This window comes from Vollenhovia emeryi, unplaced genomic scaffold (assembly GCF_000949405.1).
Source record: "Vollenhovia emeryi isolate VEMERY1.0 unplaced genomic scaffold, V.emery_V1.0 DF939148.1, whole genome shotgun sequence".
Classification (NCBI taxonomy): Eukaryota; Metazoa; Arthropoda; class Insecta; order Hymenoptera; family Formicidae; genus Vollenhovia; species Vollenhovia emeryi.
Window position 1 is genome coordinate 1,101,675 of NW_011967218.1, and position 21,073 is coordinate 1,122,747.

The window sequence follows — 21,073 nt, forward strand, 5'->3', positions numbered from 1 at the left end:
AATTAAATTTACTATTATTGTACTTGCACCTACTATATAAAACTAGTTAATTTAGTTACTATTCACCATCTTAATATTTTACCAGAATAATGGTTAAAAGCTTCATAAATAATAGTAAAATTTTTATGCTGGTTGGCATCACTATGGCTATGTGGTTGTTATTACTAATATTATAGTGATAATTACTATAAAAATGATATTCCTGACTATAATTATTTTACTATGCAATTATAGTCGCAAATACTACGCACTTTTCTCTCAGTGTGGGAGAGACACGGAGAGACAGAAAGAGACAGGGAGGGGGGGGGAGAGGGGAGGGAATAATTTTGATTATTAATCTCTAATAAGTACCGTCCGGTGAAACGATAAGCTCGCCCGCGGGATGTCGGGGTGTTGGCTAGTCGCACGCTGCTGAACGTGCGCATACTATCCCTGGCTGTTTTCTTCTCCTCAGGAATGACTGAGGTAACGAACAGTCGGCAGTCTAATTACTTAAGCGAGGCAGTCTTGCAGTCAAGCGCAGGAAACGCGCTCGCCGAGAGAAGAGCCTCCTCGCGCTCCCCAGACTCCTCCGGGCTCTCTTCTCATTCTCGCCCTTCCCACTTACGGTAATCCCTCTCCAAAGACTCGAGGGTAAAACCAATAATGCTTAAGGCGCCCTTCTCCCCCGAGCCGAGCGCAACCCCAAAAGTACCTCGGCGGAGCAGCCGGCGACGTGCAGCCTCGGAGAAACACTAATTTCCTTGTCCCACTCTTAGAGATAGACGTCAGCTCGTAGCTCGGTCTGTCAGTTTAATTGCATTTTTTTTCCTCGCTGCACAATCGTGCACGCGCGCGCGCGCGGACGCGACTGCGTAACGACGTGACATTTACATTGCTAATTAGCTCGGTCGTTACATCGGAAAACACGCCGAGCGATTTAAACAAACATTACTGATTAGCCATTTGCGTATGAATAATTTTTCTCTGTAAAATACAAGGCGAGACTCGACCTATCGGCGTCGCGAGGGCGAAAAAGTGTATCGTTAGAATTCACGCCGCGCATCGATACAAAGGATAAAGTTATAAGATCGCTCGTCCATCGGCGATCGACCGCACTACTAATTTTCTCGTTCTATTCCTGAGATAGATGTCAGCTACTGGCCTCCAGTTTCTCCTCCGGGCGATTCTCGCGTAACGAATAGCCGCCGCTATTCCAGCGATCGCCCTTTCAGTCCGCTGCTCGACTTGCCCGTCACGTTGCTTTTAATTACATCCGTATCGGCAGAAACGCGAAGGAGGCGCAGCGGAGAATAAAAAGGGGCAGCGGTGTCTTGAATTCGTTAAAAATGATCTGTAAATTAGTAGGATTCCGCGCGGAGCAAATGACCGGCGATCGTGTCCGGAGAGCGAATTGCGCTGCGCTCCGCGTGCACGTGAAATTTCAAGTGGTTTCTTTCTTTTTTTCTTTTCTTTCTTTTTTATTACGAAACAGTTCTACGGCAGCGAACGCAGCGTGACAAGATATGCGTCGCGAAAATTGACGACGAAACATTTTGGACAAATACAAATGTACTCGCCTGGTTTTCAACCGGTTCCGCGGATTATCGTATACCCGAGGCGAGAAACCTGAATGTAGAAAGTTGGACTGCAATTTCATTTGACAGAATTAGAAAGTGCGAAGAACAATACGACGCGGGGATATTTTCAGAATTCCAGTCGTAGGCCAATAATGATCGTAAACTTCTCAAAACGGCTTTCGCTCGGGCGCCTTTCTTCCTTTACCGCGGATCCTTTGCGTTTCAAACGCCGCTCGTGACGCGATAATTATAGCGTTTACGAACGAGGCTCTCCGTATAGAGCGTGTCAACGACACAATGAGAGTCGGCAATCATCCTGGCTGATGCACCCAGACGAGTAAAGGGGGGGGAAAGGGGGGGGGGGGTTAGTTGCGCTTCGATTCTCGCATTCAGAGATAGGCCACGCGCGATTAAATGACCGTAGGCGAGGTGAGTCGTGTAGCCGAGAGTTGCATCGCTCCCGATACGTGTGGCAATCTACACTCGCTCGGCAAAGTGCCGGCTTGATCTCTTTCAACGTCAACATCATCGGCAGATACGAAGCATCGCCGGAAGGGAAAACAGCTAGGACAAAGCTGAGAGCGTGTCGATGTTGTCCCCGCGCGATTTATCGGACGATCCGCGCGAGCGCTCGATGTGCGAAAAGAGTTGCCCGGTGAGGAGCCTACTTGTTGGTTTGTACATTAGGTATTCATGACCACAGGCGGTCCTCTCCTTCTCCTTCCTCTTCCTCCTTCCGTCGACCGATGTCGTCCGGCGATTACGGCGGTGGACTAGCATTGACAGCGTAATGATAAGCCTTCGTCGCGCAAAAGACGGGCAATAAGCGATTATTACATTTTAACGATGCACACCTGATCGGGATTTGTAGGAGGAAACGGCCGTCTCTCGCGGTCACGCAATTGCGAATGTAATTTCGACAATCTCTGGCTCGTTATTATTGCAGACGGGACGTTGAGGAAGACAATTTATTGATCACTTTGTGCCGAGCAATGTCGCAGATGTAAAGCCACGCGTTTTAATTGAGAGAAAACAAAATCCCGTTCACCTTCGCCGCAGACATTACCAGGTTGCCCGGTGACGGGTGCATCGCGTTGAATCAGCGCGAAATTTATCACCGATAATTATGATATTCTCGTTCAGAGGCAACGAGTTGATACGTTAATAGAATGATACGAAGGAAGAGGACGCCGTCGTTAAGTCGTTAAGGCCATTGCCTCGATGCAATGGCGAAGACGCACTTCATTCAATTTTCGCCCATTAACCGCGCGAGCTCTCGACGGCGGTCCTGGCCATGCAAATAAAAGTGCAACGTTCTCCAACGCGGCCGCAGTGATGTAACTGAGTTAAGATGTCGACTCCAGGGGCTCGATTCTTGAAATCATCCGATAGAGAAACGTAATTCGGCTCTCGCGGAAAAGTTGAATGTCGATTGGTCGAAAGCCGTGCGAGTAGCCAATTAACTTGCAACTTTTCTGTAAGAAATTCAAGAATCGAGCCCCAGGACGATACTTTCGCAAGGCGGACTGTTTCACTTTAATCCGTTCTTTCCGTCTACGATCTGCGGTTCATCTTCACGTTCTTTCACGACATTCTAGAAATACTTGTAAGCGTCCGATAGTAAAATGTATGGTGAACTTTTCAAAAATTCCCGCGAAATTCTTCCGAAATCCCACGTCGCCCCACGATTACACGAGGTTCAGGATAAATTGGAAAAAAAAACGTTCTCTCCGCGGAGGCAGCAAACGACTCGGAGTGCGTTACAACGTAGGGAACGCGAAGCATGTCGGATAACGACGGCAGAAGCATCGAAATGAACACAAGGATTAGCCGATCAAGCGTCGCGGAATCAGAATGGAACGATCGGGCGATCGGCGCGCGGCGCGCGGACAGCCTGATCGACCTGTCCTTTCCGTGAATCTGATCGTCCCGTCCTTGTCCGCGTATGTGCGCCGGGATATGTAGGAAAGGAACGAGCCGCGAGAGCGGAGCCGCTTGAGTTATGACTACGGCCATTACTTGGGACAAACGAGGCTAAGCGTGTCGACACACGGGTTAGCCGTGCGGGCAGGTCTCCTCGATTCTCCCGAGTCGTTCTCGACTCTCGAGAATTACGAGTGCTCTCTCTCTCTCTCTCTGTCTCTGTCTCTCGAGCCGCGGGCCCGATTGACAGTTTTAAGGCCCGACGTTGACTCCGCGTCGGCATGGCACTCGTTATCCAGGACGCGGATTCCGCATAGGCGCTTTATGTATTTCCTACGCTCGCCGCGAGCAGATATACGATATCGCGAGCGGCATAGCGATACCCTGTAACCCACATTTTCGAATTGTTTATGTCGCAAGGTTTTTGCGATCGGAACGGTCGGCCTCCGCCGCGTGCACCGACGGTATTTCAGAGGCACAGCCTGGAGTGTAGAACGAAGCGCGACGAAAAAGGTGGTTTATGACAGCGCGTTCTGCCTGCATAAGGTGGATATTAATCCTCTCTTTTAAACTGAAAAACTTGCACGCCGAGTAAAATTCCGCGCGCGCGTAAAGGAAACGGACTGAAATAGCGAAGCGAATCCCGAGCGGTCGGCTCGAGGGGCGCGCGAACGGTGGACATACTTTTAAATGTCCTTACGCGAAAGAAATGGTGTCTCTCGGAGTAATCATGGCGCTCAATGCGTTCTCAAAGCTGCAAGTTAATCCATATTAATTCATCTACGTAACTGTACAGTGCGTATCACAAGAAGGTGAAGGTCGTCTTACATTTCGATGGATCAATCTGATTGCAAACCACCGGGCATCCGTACGCGTCATTGAGATATCGATTTAATCGCAGATACGCCTGCGATCGGGGCTTATACAATAAGCGTATTAACGGCTTCGTTCAGAAAAGCTCACGTTCCCCGATGCCATTTCGCCATTAGCCCCGTCTAGCCCGAGTACGGCTCGTAGCTGGGTGGGTCGTTACTTACTTCGTCCTGAGAACAAAAAAGAAAAAACACACCGATTAAAACTCCTGCCCAACTCCGGACAATTTCATCAAATACACATTTTCATCTTTATCATTTGCACCCTCGTGCACACAACGTCGCCCTTACATCAACACACCTTATACATAGACATTGTTAACGCAGACGTAGACTTGATACGTTTGCTGTCGTCGCGACTGAGCGAGCTCTGAAGATTCGACATAATTGCGGAGTGAAACGCGCGTCCTTACTGAAACTTGAGTCTTTTATCTTGTCGAATACGGCACGGCGAACGGTACTCGTGACCGACGTTTCGGATTTTTCGTCTGCCTGAGATTTTGTATTATATAAATATCGCTTGTTACGCGCGGCTTCCCACCGTGGCTGGCTGGGACTCTCACGGGGTCTTCGTTAAGGTGTTCCCAAGTTAACCCGTAGAACTGTACGAAAAGTAACCACTGGATCCGTGGCTATATCCATAACCATAAATAATGATCGCTGATTGGTCACTCGTTATTGGTCGATCGTTACTCGAGTGTACGTGACTGCGTTTACGTTTCCACGGGTCGTTAACTCGTTTCCATTAAGGCGCGGTCTTGTCTGCCTCTTTTCCTTTATCGCCGTTTCTTTCCGTCCCTTTTCCTCGCGTACGTTCCTTCACCCCGGTTAACTATCATCCGATTTTAGACGCGCGGCATGTGTATCTTTACATTACGGCGATTAAGCGACCAGTATTTCTTAAACGACTCCTCGGTACAAGACACCCCAATTCGCCATGTCTTCGAACTGTAAAAATATTTCCCGAACGCAATTGTTATCGCTATACGTTTCTATCGCGACAGATTGCGAAAGTCGCCGAACGGTTATTCGAAACTCCGAATTTTTGAGATGTATATACTTTAAAGATTTGTGTCGGACTCTTTAAAAAAATTGAAATTTGACGCGAGATCGTAATCACGTGCCCTTTTTCACGACGGATTTAGCATGAAATAATTATTCAAACATTTGGAAAGATGTATATTTTAAAAGATTTATTATAGACTTAAAATTTTTTTAATTTAAAAGTTTTCAAAATTTTTTAATTTCGCACCGGATCGCGAAAGTATCGGGCGTTCAGTATTTGAGTACAGCAGGATGTATCCTTTGGATATTAATCCTCTCGCGAGGGATGTGCAGCTCGCGATAATAAACATCAAAAATTACGAGCGGAAGACATTCGCGAGTAAATGCGTAGCTCGAAGAGACGATTAATAGCTTCATTGCATCCCATCGTCGTCGATGCAGAAGTACCGGTTTCACCGACGAAAGACCGCCCCCTTTCTTATCCCTCTCGTCCCTCGTATTTGCTTTCGATCTTTCTCCTCCTCCTTGACATCGTCACCTATTCTCTTCGCGAGGCGATTAAGCACCGTAATAAGCGACGATCAATTCTCTACAGTCCTTAACACACTCGCCAGGCGTAATCTACACTGACTTTTCGTTTACGCTAATCGAATTCTTTTATACTAATTGGACACTGAAAAAAATTTCTGGTTGAATATGAACGAATCAGATAATTCCTTTAGGATTTACCAGAATTCCTTTAGGATTTACCAGAATTCCTGTAATCCTACAGAAATTCTGGTAAATCCTAAAGGAATTATCTGATTCGTCCATATTCAACCAGAAATTTTTTTCAGTGTCCAATTAGTATAAAAGAATTCGATTAGCGTAAACGAAAAGTCAGTGTAGATTACGCCTGTAATTCCTGTAATCCTACAGAAATTCTGGTAAATCCTAAAGGAATTCTGGTAAATCCTAAAGGAATTATCTGATTCGTCCATATTCAACCAGAAATTTTTTTCAGTGGAGGAACAATGAAACATTTAATTTATAGTGGTAAAAATCGACAGTTTCGACAGTTCTGTGTACGGTCGACAACTCGGACCGGCGCGTAGTTCTAGTCGAAAATTGTACGCGAAGATGTCATCATTAATACTGTTTATTGCAATAAAGGTGAGACGCTGGTGTGAGACGCCCGCCTAGAGTGTAGGGAAGTCAAACCAGGTTCAAACCCTGGCTGAGGTAATATTTTTCGCAATAAATTTCTTTAATTAGAATTTGCCAGCTTGCGTCGTTTAGCACTTTTTCTCAGAGTTGGGAAAGTTACTTTATAAAAGTATCTAGTTACAGTTACAGTTTTTTCGCTAAAAATGTAACTAGTTACAGTTACAAGTTACTAATTATAAAAAGTAACGCGTTACAGTTACCCAAAAAGTAACGAATTGTTACTTTGCAATTATAACTTTCTTGCAATGAAAATAAAAATATTAAATCTGTAGTTGAATTATAATATAAAGTGTTGATAAAGCCCGGATAGCACAAAGTATTGATGTAGTGTTGGGAAATAATGTAAATGCAATACCGTACAATTATTGATACGTAACATTGGCGTTACATTAGCCTTTATTCTATATTCAATATTACAATTTTATTGGGCAATCTTGCTGTACAGTCTAATATAGTTTGCCAGCCAATTTTTATATTTAGCAGTTATACGTGTAATTTCTATTTCAGCATTTTACTTTTTATTCTATTGCCGTGTGTAAGTCTCATGATAATGGTATACGTATTCAGCGTAGACATCTGCGGGATGCCAAACGAAGGAGATTGGTTTTTGGTTCGTGTCGCTACGTCGATTTTTCGCCGAGTTATAGCGTTTTAAAAATCGGGCGCGCGCGCACCATTCATTTGCGAAGGCCACGCGAATTTTACGCGAGTAGTACGCGAGCGTACTACGTCCCCAAAAAACTGGCATAAAAACATACGAGGCGCAGCTGTTCGGTAGTAAACATCGCCGCGCGAGACGCCGCATATACGCGCCGTCTGCTGTTTCTGAATGAGGATTAAGATCGCGAGTCGATATAATCGTCAATAACTTCGCATAGAAAAATCGTAGCGAGATGATCTTGGTCTCGTTGGAAAGCTAAGATTCCAGCGCTTCTAACGAGACGAGAATGGCTTATCTCGGATTATCAGTTTACGAGGCATTATTGATAAATTCCGATAAAATTGATTTTGTCCCAAGATCGAGAGTGCGAATTAATCTTTCGAATGGATGAATCTCTCTCACATCGTGCATTAAATAGCAACACTAATTTATATTCATTCAATTTTCATTTTTCTATATATACACATACTCTGGGGAAAAAAAAGACAGTTGTAACCCATTTTGGGGCCCACCATTAGTAATCGAATTATTTGGATTGCTCGTAACTCTACTCTGGGAAAAATTTTGACCGTTTTTTGAAGTAGTTAAGTAACTTAACATTTCGGTTATTGCCACTTAAGTGAAAAATATCTTTGCGTTACTGAATATCGACAGAACTAATTGAGAGAATTGATTAGTATTACTTTAATATCTTGGATGTAGATAGAACAGCTAATTGTGATTTTTAGTTACGCGGGATAAAATTCGTAAAAGATTAGAGTTACGAACAATCTAAATAATTCGATTACTAATTGTGGGCCCCAAAATGGCTTGTAACTGACTTTTTTTTCCCCAGAGTATGTAATTGCACAGCTTCCTGTTGATAATCCCCTCCTCGGGTACTACCTTGTCGTGGTGGAGGGGCTTAAGTACCCTGAAGGGTTACTCTCTAAAAATCACTCGGTGGTTTATTACTGAAAACAATGAATGTTCACTGATTTACAGTAATGATGCACTGATTAATTTTTAGAGAGTACAGACTCTAAAGACGGGACAACCAAAGGTACCCATCGCGTTCGGGAGTGCCGTATAGTATTCGCAAAACGTGTCGCGATGAGATTCGACTCAAAATTCTGACCAACATTTGTACGATTCCGTTAATAAGAGAAAAGTTTTTGTAACTCGGTAACAGAAGTCCTTTCTGAGGGTGCGAGCATCGTTTAAGGAAGCAATTATCGTCCTGAGCAAGTGGATTTCAAGTTAGCTCGCGCTCTGATCTCGGCTTTGATTTCTTCGACGTACAGATCGCGATCGCGCGATGATATCGTTCACAAAATACAACACGACCGAGCGCGGATTCCAAGAAACACGTAGCGTCACAGCCCGAGCTTTGATTCCAGGCAATGATCGTTGCGGCGTAAACAGCTCGGTCGCCGAGCGCCGGTAAACAAAAACTTACATACCGCTGTGAACGTAATCACCTCGTGACCGTGACCTCGGTCGAAAACGGTCTCTATTGTGTCGCATCATTCGGCGCGTATCAGTCGACCGAGTCGGATGTTCCGTCCCGCGTGTCTTCGCGTCGCTTTTCGTAACGCGATCGTCTCGTGCGAGAACTAATTGTCGTGATCATATTCGTTGATCTCTACGGTGCGTCGAGACGAATATCGCGGGTGCTTTGAAGAGAAAGCGATAAGTGAATTACATAGAGAAATTATTAGTTCCGATACTTACATCCACGAGTGACAGTGCCTTTTTTTCAATGATCGAACTGGAATGAATCTCTTTTGCGTAGTGCTTGAAAATTTTCGTCGGTTCAAGTGAAACATTTATCGCTTTCAGAAAGCGCTTTGAAAAGCGCGAGATAGTACACGAATCGTCGGATAATATAATAACGAACACTTGTAATCGATCGCGTACCAAGAAATAATCTCCTTAACAATTAAACATACAAAAGTGCGCGTAAAATTTCCATTTTCGTCGCGTTCGGGAGTGCCGTTTAAAATAATTGGACTAAAGACTTTTCAAAGCTCATTTGAAAAGCAAGTATTTGTCAAACGTCCGTTCCTGTCGATCACTTTCGAGATTTGGCAGTTTTTCGTATAATACTCGCCGACTCGAAGTGGAGGCGAACTTGACGGAACAAGGTACATGCTTTCACATGGTGTGCTTTACGGGAGTGTAAAATCGCGCGAACGATCTTTGTGCCTTTGCGAGTGTGCCAGAGGACCAATCTGAGAGGAGGAGCAGGCCTGGAAACGGCATCAGGCACCGGCGGAGCAACTTTAAGGTAAATGTCATTTTTCATTTTGTGTAAAAGTAATCTCTTTCCCAGTTTCTCTTTTAGTCGTTCCATGTCATAATTCAATAATGTCAAAATGATAATTAGAGAACAAGCAACCACTTGATATTTCATAAAAGTTCATTCTCGTGAAGTTCTTTCGCGAAAAATCTCTCGCGCGTTAATCACTTGAACATCGAATCGAATAAAGTTTGATACGCATAAGAATTACTCATGCGACTATATATTTTGCAAATATATTTTACAATATTAGTTTTCACATTGAACATTGCTTTAACGAATTGTACATTTGTGTTACAGAATCAACGTAGTCAACTCCGCTGCTGCGCGTCGGTCGGTGAGTGAGTAGTTTTTTATTGCGGTAACGAATCTCGTAGATCGTACACACAGAAAAATATTTGATGAGTTTATATATCCGCAAATCTATCATAATGTCGTCGCGAGTGTTATATTTACTCAAAATATATTCTGGTTCTTAGTAAGTCTAGTACTTGAAACAAGAATACATAGAATTATTTGAAGCAAAATAATTTTGTTTCTTCTGATTTTATTAAAAGAAGCATACGGAATTCTTCAATAAGTTTTATAATTTTTCTTCAAAGAAGAATAAATTCTTTCTTTGAGTATAAGATGGCAAGCTTTTCTAAGACTAGTAACAAGTATATCTTAAAACTATTATTAAGAAAATATTCTTTGTTGTGAAGCAAACTATTACTTAAACGGAATAAAATAAACTGAGTAATTACTTTTCTTGACTGTACAATAATATTTTTCTGTGTGTAGAATGTAGATCATAGACTGATATATTCTGGAGATTCATTACCAAAAAATGGATAGATTATAACATAATTTCATGTTCACTTTAATATATTTCATTTGTCGAAGGGGAATGATCGCGATTTTGATTGTGGAGGTTTGGGTGCGCTCGGTTGCAGCACGTCACACATTTTCACGCAAAATATGACGAATATTATTAATTTATTCGTCGAGCTAATCCCTTGTAATATATTCTATCAATTTTTTAGTAGCAAATTTATACATGTATATAAAATTAAAAACTATGACGTGAGATTCTAATATCTTGTCGAGACCGCTGAAACTTTATATTATTTTCATACGTTATTTGAGATTGTTGATTAACTAGAATGTTCAATTGTCGGTCTATCTATCGTACGGAAAGTTGCTTTTCTATGGATCTCACGTCATTTATTCTGTATGTGTGTCCCGCGATTCACTTTCAAGATGCGTCTCGCATGAATACATGCATAGTTACACGCATCTTCGTATTTTCGCGGTCGGTCTTCGCGGTTTTTCAGCAAATTTTCAACAAGGTATTAATTGTTAAATTTCATTCATATTGTAAATTTTAATTTATCGCGGAATATCATTAAAATAAATACAACGCGAAGTAAATTGTTTTTTTTCTACACACTGTATACTTGAACGTTGAATTTAAAGATCGAGTCACGAAGAGACAGTCATTATCTATTCTCGAATAAATAACGGAAGTAAAAATATATTTGAAGAGTTTTATACGGCAAATTTTTTCACTTAATTTTCTTCTGTAATTAACCTCTCGCGGTCGCGCATTTCGATACGATCGACGCTCGCATATACGTCCGAACCGTACGAAATATCTGTCGGTGATAAACCGACTATGGAAGGAATTTTCTTCCTTCCTGATCTCTGGTCGAAATGACCAGACTGTTATGGCCAGGAGCAACGAAAGGTATGTCCAATCTGGCCCAACGAAGGACTAAATACGATGAGGTAAGTGGTCAATATTGGCCACTTTGATGGAGTACCTAAGTAAGGTGCTGTACGAAGTATACTTTGATTTCTTTTGATTTGTCACAATTCGGGTGGGTTATGCTTCTATATACATTCTCGCATATGTGCGAGAGTGAAACCCCTATTAAAACCCGGCGGTTGCGTTAAACTCCAAGTCAAACCCCTAAAAAATCGCGTCGCGGTTAATGAAAGATTTGTAGGTTCATTATGTTGAAGTACGGGTAGGTAGGTCTATAAATCGGAATACGGGTAGGTAATGCAATAATAATAATTGTAATTATTGTAAAGAAAAGAGGACCGCCAATGGAAATTGGCGGGGGTGGTGGAGGGCCTCTTATTTTGGCAATGTACTTTCAATATAAACACAGTACCGTGCAATTATTAATACGTAACATCGGCGTTACATTAGCATTTATTCTATATTCAATATTACAATTTTATTGGACAATCTTGCTAATACAATCAATCCAATAATAAATAATCATCTAGGTACAATATCAGTAGTATATTTGCATTTATTTTATGACCAATATTGGGGAAATATTGGCTAATTCACTGCCAATATAACCAATGTTTAACCAATATTAGCCCATGAATTGTGCCTCTACACTGAGAAAAATTTTCATCGGATAAACCAATTAAATAGTATGTCCGATGGTTAATTTTTCCGATTACTTTTTCCGATTAAATTATGGATATATCCGATGGAATTTATCCGATGAAATGCAATTACCGATGAAATTTGATTGAAAAACCGATCAAATTTTTCATCGGATATACAATTTAATCGGACATATCCGTTTGTTATCATGTAATTGGATTATCCGATTATATTTAATCGGACATTTTTCTCAGTGTAGGGAAGCGCATATACCCAAAGGCAAGACCTATGCGATTAAGTGAAGATTTAAAAAATATATAAAGTAACTGTTAATGTAACTATTAAACTAGTTATCGAAAAAAATGTAACTGAGTTAAGTTACAGTTACAGATGGAGAAAAAGTAACGAAGTTAAGTTGCCAAAAAGAAGTAACTATAACTTCGTTACAAGTAACGAGTTACTTCCCAACCCTGCTTTTTCTACATTGGCTAATCATGTACTGTCGCCAGTAAATTTATGGCATTGAATTGCACAAAAATGTGTAATGCGTGACGCATTTATTTGACTGACGACGCTTTCCGTTTACGCCTTGTCGGCCACTGGTGACCGCCGCGGCGGCACATGCGTTAATTGTAAGAAGAACAATGGAACATTTAATACATACACGGAAAAACCGGCTTAGGCAAAAATAAGTAAAATTAAAATGTTGCGTGTAAATAGTACGGGCATCCACATTGCTTTGTGTTGCAACATTCGCTAAGTTTGCCGCACAAAACGCATGCAGTTGTCTCCACTACTTATCAATGCGAGTACGACAACCACAGATATAGCTGTCCCAAATACTACTATTTACTGGGGTTGTGCCAACCCTAATTAGACATGTGGTAATCGTATCGGTCTCTCCGTGTAGCAGTAAATTCATAGTATTGAATTGCACAAAAATATAATGCGTGATGCATTTATTTGACTGACGACACTTTCCGTTTACGCCTTGTCGGCCACTGGTGACCGCCACGGCGGTAAATGCGTTGATGCGCTAATTGTCAGAAGAACAATGAAACATTTAATTTATAGCAGTAAATGTACAGTATTGAATTGCACAAAAATATAATGCGCGATGTATTTATTTGACTGCATGACGACACTCTCCGTTTACGCCTTGTTGGCCACTGGTGACGGTCACGTGCGTTAAGGGGATGCTGGAGTGATTCTGCACTTTTGCACCTTTCTAACCTAAAAACTGTCAGTTCGCGGAAACATTTGTGTAATATACAAATTAAATGGCTTACGTGTACAGATCGAAAGCAGCTTGCTATTCCGGCCAAATGAAAGAACAATATGGCATCACTGAAACTAATTGTAAGTTTGTAAGTCTAATAAAAAATAATAGTGAGCAACACACATACTACATGTACTGTATGTATGTGTTGCTGACTATTATTTTTTATTAGACTTACAAACTTAGTTTCAGTGATGTCATATTGTTCTTTAATTTAGCCGGAATAGCAAGCTGCTTTCGATCATCTGTACACGTGCCATTTAATTTGTGTATTACACAAATCTTTCCACGAAACAGACAGTTTTAAGTGCAAAAGGTGCGAAAGTGCAGAATCACTCCAGCATCCCCTTAATGCGTGTCGTCACACGATTGCTCGTTACTTATCATAAATACGTAATCGATATTGGAAAATAATTACGTCCAAGCGTACACTTAGTCGTTACATTCATGTAATCGTAGCAATTTCTCGCGTTGTATCAGTCAGCAGCGTGCAAAAGGGATATCGGTCTCTACACTCGGGGTCGCGGACGAGAGGGTTTAGAAAGCGGCGATCCGCGCTGGATCCCGATCGCCAATGTGGCGCGGAGGGGCAGGGACTATAATCTCCCGGCGTCTTTTGCCATTTAGTTTTCGTGTAGCCCCGATGTTATCTCGAGGAGGAAAGTCACTTCGCAAGGATCATTGCGCACCAACGCGCAGTCACGACCGCCGCATTGCTACACATCGGCGTCGTGTCTTATGTGTCGTGGGCGTGACCGGCGCTGTTGAGATCTTTATCGGTTCATTATTACTACGTTACATATCGGGATTACATCGGTCCTCCCCCGATTAGGAGGGGAGGTGTACATCGGGGCCCGCCGTCAGTTAACGCGCGGATAAGCGAGGCGCACGACTCCGCGAGCTGGCCGCCGCGGCGAAACGTACACCATCGCGATACACATTGTTCTCACGCGCGTCGCGGAGGAACATGATGTGTGCGCTCGCTCGCGGTTATTAATTATTACGTTGCGCGCACCGCGTTATCGCGCGGATCATCGGTCGTCACGGCGATCGTATCGTTCCGCGTGTCTATTTTATCTTTCGGCGAAAACAGTCGCGGAGGGACTCGAGACTCCCGGTAGCCGGTTCGCGTCAACAGGCAGTCGTGTATAATAAACACTTTTGATTCATCGCAAAATCCGCCGGGATTTGATGAGGAGGACGCTCGCGAGGGAGGATCGCGTCTCGACCGCGGATTTTCCGCGCATATAAATCACGTGTTTCTTAGGTTCGTAATGCCACAAGTTTGCGGCGAAGGCGAATTTATATTGACACGCGCTTGAAAACCTCGCGGAAATACGGAGCAAACACAAACGGGGAATTGAGTAAGAGGGGAAAAAAGGGAAGACATAGAATTTATTAATCGTGACAAGTGGATTTATTCCGATACGCATGATTTACCATCGAGGCCACCTTAGGATTACCGATTTATGGGGCCATCATGTTACAAGGAAATTATTAACGTTTTCATTCGCGTTATAAACGAGATATCGTAACTTTATGCTGAATAACGCCGTTCTACTCCTCGATATTCTCGACGCTGACGTAATGACGATTAATTGAATTAAAAGCGAGACGCGTCAATTCGCACGGGATTCGCGCTCGTTCGCGTGCGATTTGCGACTGGCGCAACAGTGAATTACCGATGCACATCGATCGCCGCTTAAACACCATTAATCAGTGAATTCGCGACGTCGAGGTGAGAAGGAATCTATTTCGAGCGAACCTTCGCGGCCGGCAATTATGGCGTCCCGACGTATCATCGTTCGAACGTCTCTTTCCCACGAGGGGGGGGGGGGGATCAAACGTTTTTCACGCATCGGCGTTTCGCGCGAGCTGCCCCGCGCGCGCACGTGTTGCACACATCTCACCGTACGCACTGGCGTGCGGGCGCGAGCGCGTAGAATCGCGCGATTTAACGACCGGTCGGTTCCCACCGCATCCCGTAGACACACATCTTGTAATCGGATATACAGCGCTAACGCTCGCGATCACGTAAGCCCCGCGGCTCTTATCCCCGAGCCGGGGGCGATTAGAGTCCTTCTAATCAGAGTCCGGTCAATGCACGGCAACTTCTGATCGGCCCTTCTCTGGCAACTCACGAATGAAAGAGGCAGCGAAGAAAAAACCAGAAAGAGAGAAGAAAGGTGAAGAAGAGAAATGAAAATAACGAATGTACGAGTATATCCTTCTCTCTCGCTGAATTTGGCCAGAACTGACCAGACTCTGATTGTGCACGGAGAGAATTTTCTCTCAAATTTACCCTGAAAATTATGTAATCGAGGGACAACACGGTCGTACACAGTAAAATGCAAGGGATAAACCGCTGAGCAAAATTAAAGGTTCAACATATATGTGGGGCCAAAATTTCGACCCGGAAAAATTCTCCCCGTGCAGGGACTCTAGGAGCCCACGTCGCGATCGCGTTCTAGTGAACGTAACGCGGAGCACTTTCGGCGCTCGAGGCTTTGATCTCTCGACAATCGGGTACCGTCCTTTCGGGATCTCAGCCTCGTAATCGCGCCCACTTCGGACGCTAAAGGCTGATTCGCCCCGCGACGCGTATGCACGAGCTTGTTTCGAGTTAGCGTCTCGCCGTGCGCGACGTTATCTCGCCCGTACGTTCGTGTAGAACAAAGATAAGGATGCTTAAAGGGACGGTGGAAGTAAAGACGTAATCCGCTTCGCACGCGGTTTCCTTCCGACGCGCGAAAGGTCGCGCGCGTTTAACACGCGACGCGCACTCTCGCCACCGTGTTATTTATCCGCGCGCGCGTTTGTTGCACCTTATTTTCAAATGCACGACATTATCTCGCCTCGTTGAGCGCGGCGGGATAGGCGCGCGCGAAGGAACACCGGTGATTACCCCTGCGCTACCATAGATTATATTCCTCCTGGTGATTTTGTCGAATGCACATTTGATACTCGCCCGGCGTGATTTCGTTCTAAAATAGGTGATATTAACACCGCTGACTGATTGATGGAAAGCGATTAGATCGAAAGGCATTTCCCTCCCCGCATCTTCGCGCGCCTCTTTACCTCTCACGATTATCGTAAATCGCCTGAGTTTTTGCCAAAGAGGAATTATCTGTTACCCCCGCCATTTATGTTTGCAATCACTTAAAATTATCTCGAATTGTTGGAGTACTATGGTCGCCAGTCTCTCTCTGGGTCTAAACAAAAATTCATCAAGTTTCTTAATAACAGATTCATATTTCTCCTTTATTCTTCGAATATCCAAAATTCATTTAAATATTTATTTATTCGACAATACTCGTCTCATCCCAAATTCATGAATTTGAAAACGATGATAAATTTATCTTCTACTTTTGCTCCTTCTACTCCTCTCAAACTAAGAGCACTCATAAATCATATCAACGATTTCCTCCCAGCAAAGACCAACTAACAGTTACATAACATCAATATTATAATCTCCCACTCGACAGTATAAACTGTTATACATGTGTTGGATTACATTGATATTGTTGAGCGGGAAATTATAATATTGATGTTACATAAGTCGGTCGGTGCATGGCTCACGGGGTTCTTTTTAAAAGTAAACACGTAAATTGCGAGCAGATATCATATTGCCGCTCCCATTCCGCATCGCTCGTAGATCTCTTCTCAGCGGATACTTTAACAGACAGTTTTAACAAGCCCCTTAAACTCCTCTCTATCCAGGCCTGCTTCCTGGTTCGTGAATTTAGCAATTTGATTAAATCTCACGGACGCGCGTTTCACTTTCCCCCGGTCGCGCGGGAGTTATGTTTATCTGATCCCCGGTCGGAGTCAATACAACGAGAATGCGGCGCAATTAGTATCTCATTAGACAGCGCGACTGTTCTAATTCCTTAGTTTCGCATTAGAAACGTCACTCCGCCGTGGAACGTAACGTGACGTTCCCTCGTGCCGCTCTTCGGCTTCTCTCGCCGGCTCACCCTTCCGCTCTATTACGTTCCCTCGGCTTCTCCAAGCATGTGGCGAGGAACTTGGTACGCACCAAAGTAAACTACCACCACTCCACCTCTCTTACATGGTGATTGACGCGAGCCGAGTCGGTGTCGACTCGGGACGCTTATCCGTTTACCGCTTCAAAACGCTATCGAAACGAGCCGCATTCTGCGGCCCTTTAATACACGATGCTTTAATACACGGCCCTTTAATGAGACAGGAAAAAAAATGGTTGCTGTAGAGCTCTAATGTTACCGCCACAATTGAACGCGCGCGACCTTTCGTGGCGAGAACATGAATTTCAAGTCAATTTCGCTCGTGTACTTTACGTAACAATTTCATCGACTTCGAATTTCCATTGTGCGCGGCACAAGACACCTCTTCGCCGCGGCACTTTGATGTAAAATTAGTAGGACTTATAGAGAGCGATTGCCACGCGGGGAGGTCGCGAGAATAGGCATGGCTCTTTATCACTGTCTTCTCTCTGCTCCGGCTGTCTTCTTCGCGAGCCACGTGCCCAGGAAGTTGCCGTTCGCCGATGTAAACCATCGCATTTGCCAAGGCGGCGGGATGGAAACAAGGCCGCGAGTGCGCTCGACATCGTGCAAAAGAGTGGCGGTTGATATGAGATACGATGAAGGCGGACGCGCCGAGAGAGGGAGAAAGGACATACGACGGAGTATCGGGGTAACGAGAGGCGACGGGCAAGCGGCGGGCTCCGCGAAAGAATCGGGGAACGGGGCTGGACGATATACGCGTACGAGAAACAAACAGCCGGTTAAATATAGGAGACGCACTCGAATAATCAATGGCGGGCGCGCATTAGCGCGCGGTTAAACGGCGTGTAGTAAGTAGAGACGCGTGTTGAAGGATCGGGCGCGAGCGAAATGCGTTTCCATTATTCCGCGAGGGCACGGGCTGCTTTAAAACAACGTTACGCGAGCGGGGCGACCGCGTCGGAGCCGCGGATACGCGCGTAAGCGTGGTGGAGGGATAATTATGGAAGAAAGGCGATTTGTATAGTAATTAGCATATATATGAAACTCGATGATGCTGCGCGTACGGGATACGCCGCGCGTATTTACATATTTATGCACTTATTTATGACTGTCGTCGCTGACGGGACCTCGCAGCGGCGGTTCTTTTCAGCTGGACATCAACGACAGAAGGCGCGGGCGAGGAGTCACGAACCCGGCGAGGAGACTAACGTCGAATCGACGTCGATGGGGCCCGAACACGGAAAAAAAAAATTAGCTGCTGTAGCTAAATAACTTAGCAAAAATGGACAGCTAATATTTTTAGTTGTGATAGCTCAATATTTTGCTACGACAGCAAACCCGTTTGCTGTCGTAGCAAAATATTGAGCTATCACAACTAAAAATATTAGCTGTCCATTTTTGCTAAGTTATTTAGCTACAGCAGCTAATTTTTTTTTCCGTGAAGCCGCGTCCCGGCCGGTCAGTTTTTCAAAACTAATTAAGAGCTTTGGAACTTGATTCTTGCGTTAAAACTAATCTGTATTAAACTTTGCACGCGGAAGGAAAAATGTAGCTGCCGTGGGTAAAAACTGCACGTGGCAACTTGATTTCAGTTGTGAAATATGGACGGCTAATATTTAGTTGCGACAGCTGAATATTTTGCTACTGTGCCTATTGTATTGGGTGCGACGGCAAACCGTTTGCCGTGGTCCAGAAATTTATAGTTGTGACAGCAAAATATTTTTAGCAAGCCATGATTAGCTCTACGGCAGCAAAAGTTGTTTTTTAGTGTATTGAATAAGTTAACCTGACAGTTCTCTCCAATAAGCTGTGTTAAATATATTCGGAACGTCGAACGTAGTAATTTACTACGAAAATTGAAGTCCCAAAGCTCGACTAGTTTCGAAAACTGTCGGCTGGGTCGCGGTTTCGACCCGATTGACGTCGATTCGACGTTGGTTCGACGTTCTCGCTGGGAAAGAGGTATATCCCAACGAAATTTTAACGCGCGGCTATTCCGCGCGTCGGCTGTGTATATTTTCGCAATAAATGTTTATTCGGCAACAACGTTACCGGGGTTAACTGTGCATTAAATGCGAACGTAACGCGTCTGTTTACGCCGGGCCTTTCAGCTCGGTGTTCGGCAACGTTATCAGAGCGAGCAGTAAAATAAGGTAACGAGCTCGTGTTCCGAAACAAGTAGAGATATTTGACGAACTTGGTGTAAGCGCACGCCACTCGAAAGACAAATATAAAGTCGAACGACGGTCCACATGTTTGCGGGTGACGTCCAAGTCCGAACGTTGAGCAAAGCGTCAACGATTTTAGTTGCGAGCGTGGAGAGCCGCGCGAGAGCAAATTGCCCGCGAGAAGCTCGATTCGCGAGCGATCCGCGCCGATAGCGGCTCGCCTTGTACGTGCATCGGCGACGACACGCGCGTGTGGGCGTCCAGGTAATTTACGTACTTATACGCGCGGCGCACGCATCGCGACGCGCGCAATTCGCGTATACCGAGGGCGAGGGCAGCGCGAAGAAAACGGAAAGGCGAGCACGCGTGTGCGTGTACGCGCGCGCGGACGCGCGGAAGAGCGAGTGGAAGCGCATACGACGCGAGGAGGGTAGAGCGAGGAAGGGCCGGGACGTGAGGGACGAAGGGAAGGGGTTACGAAGAGGAGGAGTACAGGGACAGGAACGAAGGGACAAGGAAAGGACTGACGAAACGACGGGAGCGGGAGAGAAGGAGATAACCGCGGGGTCGGACCGGGTGGTTGAAATTAATGTTGCCCGCTTAATTGGAGCCACCGAAGAGTGTGCGTGTGGCCTAAGCGGTTCTCAACTCGCTGCGGCTCGCGAGTCTTACGTCAGTCTCGGACATGCTCGATAACGGCGAGCGTGATCTTCGATATTCGGTCGTACGTCTTCGGGATAAGCTGCGTGCGATTGTTCTTCGAAAGGACGCCCGAATTGCGTGAGTCAAATCAGCGCGGTGAAATAATAAGCGGCGCTTGATTTCGCGTATCAAATTTATTCTGTAAGAAAAATACGCCCTGAAGTAACACCGGATGTTATTCGCAAAAGGTAATTTTAACGTTAATGTCTTTCTTACGTTTCATCTTTCATGTAGCTACAAATCTGTTCGCGTGTCGATCCTTTTATTACAATTTTCAATTTGCAATATCTATAGGCAAAATAAGTAACTTGATACTCGATGCGATGATAACTTTATCGGAATCCCGGTAACCCCATAAGGTCGGCGGTGCGCGCGCGAGTTTCGCGCACGGATTTGAATGCGTATCCTGCTGTAATCGCGAGAACGATTTATGAAGGAATCCCGGGCGGAAATTTGAGTACCGACGCCGGCGAGAAAGTAGCGAGAAGATGGTTCGCGAGCAGGTTCACAGCAGGTGCCGGTGCCGGGTGTTCCGTGCAAACATTGTGAGCGTTTCGACTCTCCGTCCGATGATTTCTGGCCCTCTTCCTCCCGGACGAACCTACGTCAGGGTCGCGTTCGTCCAAGTGTTTTTGCATCGTGCCGCGATACTTGTTATTTGCGTTCCGATTGCAGCAAGAACACCGTCGTTAACAACGGAGTGAGAGAGAGAGAAGGGGAGGGAAGAGAGAGAGACAGGGAGAAATAAGGAGAGACAGGGAGAGACACGGAGAGACAGGGAGAGACAGGGAGAGAAGGGAGAGACAGGGAGAGACACGGCGAGACAGGGAGAGACAGGGAGAGACGGAGAGACAGGGAGAGACACGGAGAGACACGGAGAGACAGGGAGAGACAGGGAGAGACTCGGAGAGACAGGGAGAGATAGGGAGAGACAGGGAGAGATAGGGAGAGAAGGGAGAGACAGGGAGAGACTCGGAGAGACACGGAGAGACAGGGAGAGACAGGGAGAGACAGGGAGAGACAGGGAGAGTAGGCC

General features: G+C 44.9%; 1 protein-coding gene across 4 annotated transcripts in view; it reads right to left on the bottom strand.

Annotated features, from left to right (window-relative positions):
• The window catches only part of LOC105565929 (probable serine/threonine-protein kinase DDB_G0278901), an 86,086-nt gene that overhangs the window by 5,579 nt on the left and 59,434 nt on the right, over positions 1–21,073 (bottom strand). For 3 of the 4 annotated variants that reach the window (XR_001009238.1, XM_012019522.1, XM_012019521.1), the window contains exon 2: positions 4,520–4,525. Coding sequence is in view for 2 of the 4 variants with exons in the window: in XM_012019522.1 (XP_011874912.1) it covers positions 4,520–4,525 (6 nt within the window). In the remaining 2 variants the exon portion in view is untranslated. Of the gene's footprint in view, positions 1–4,310; positions 4,526–21,073 lie in introns of all 4 variants that reach the window. The other variant, XR_001009237.1, reaches the window with a different exon arrangement.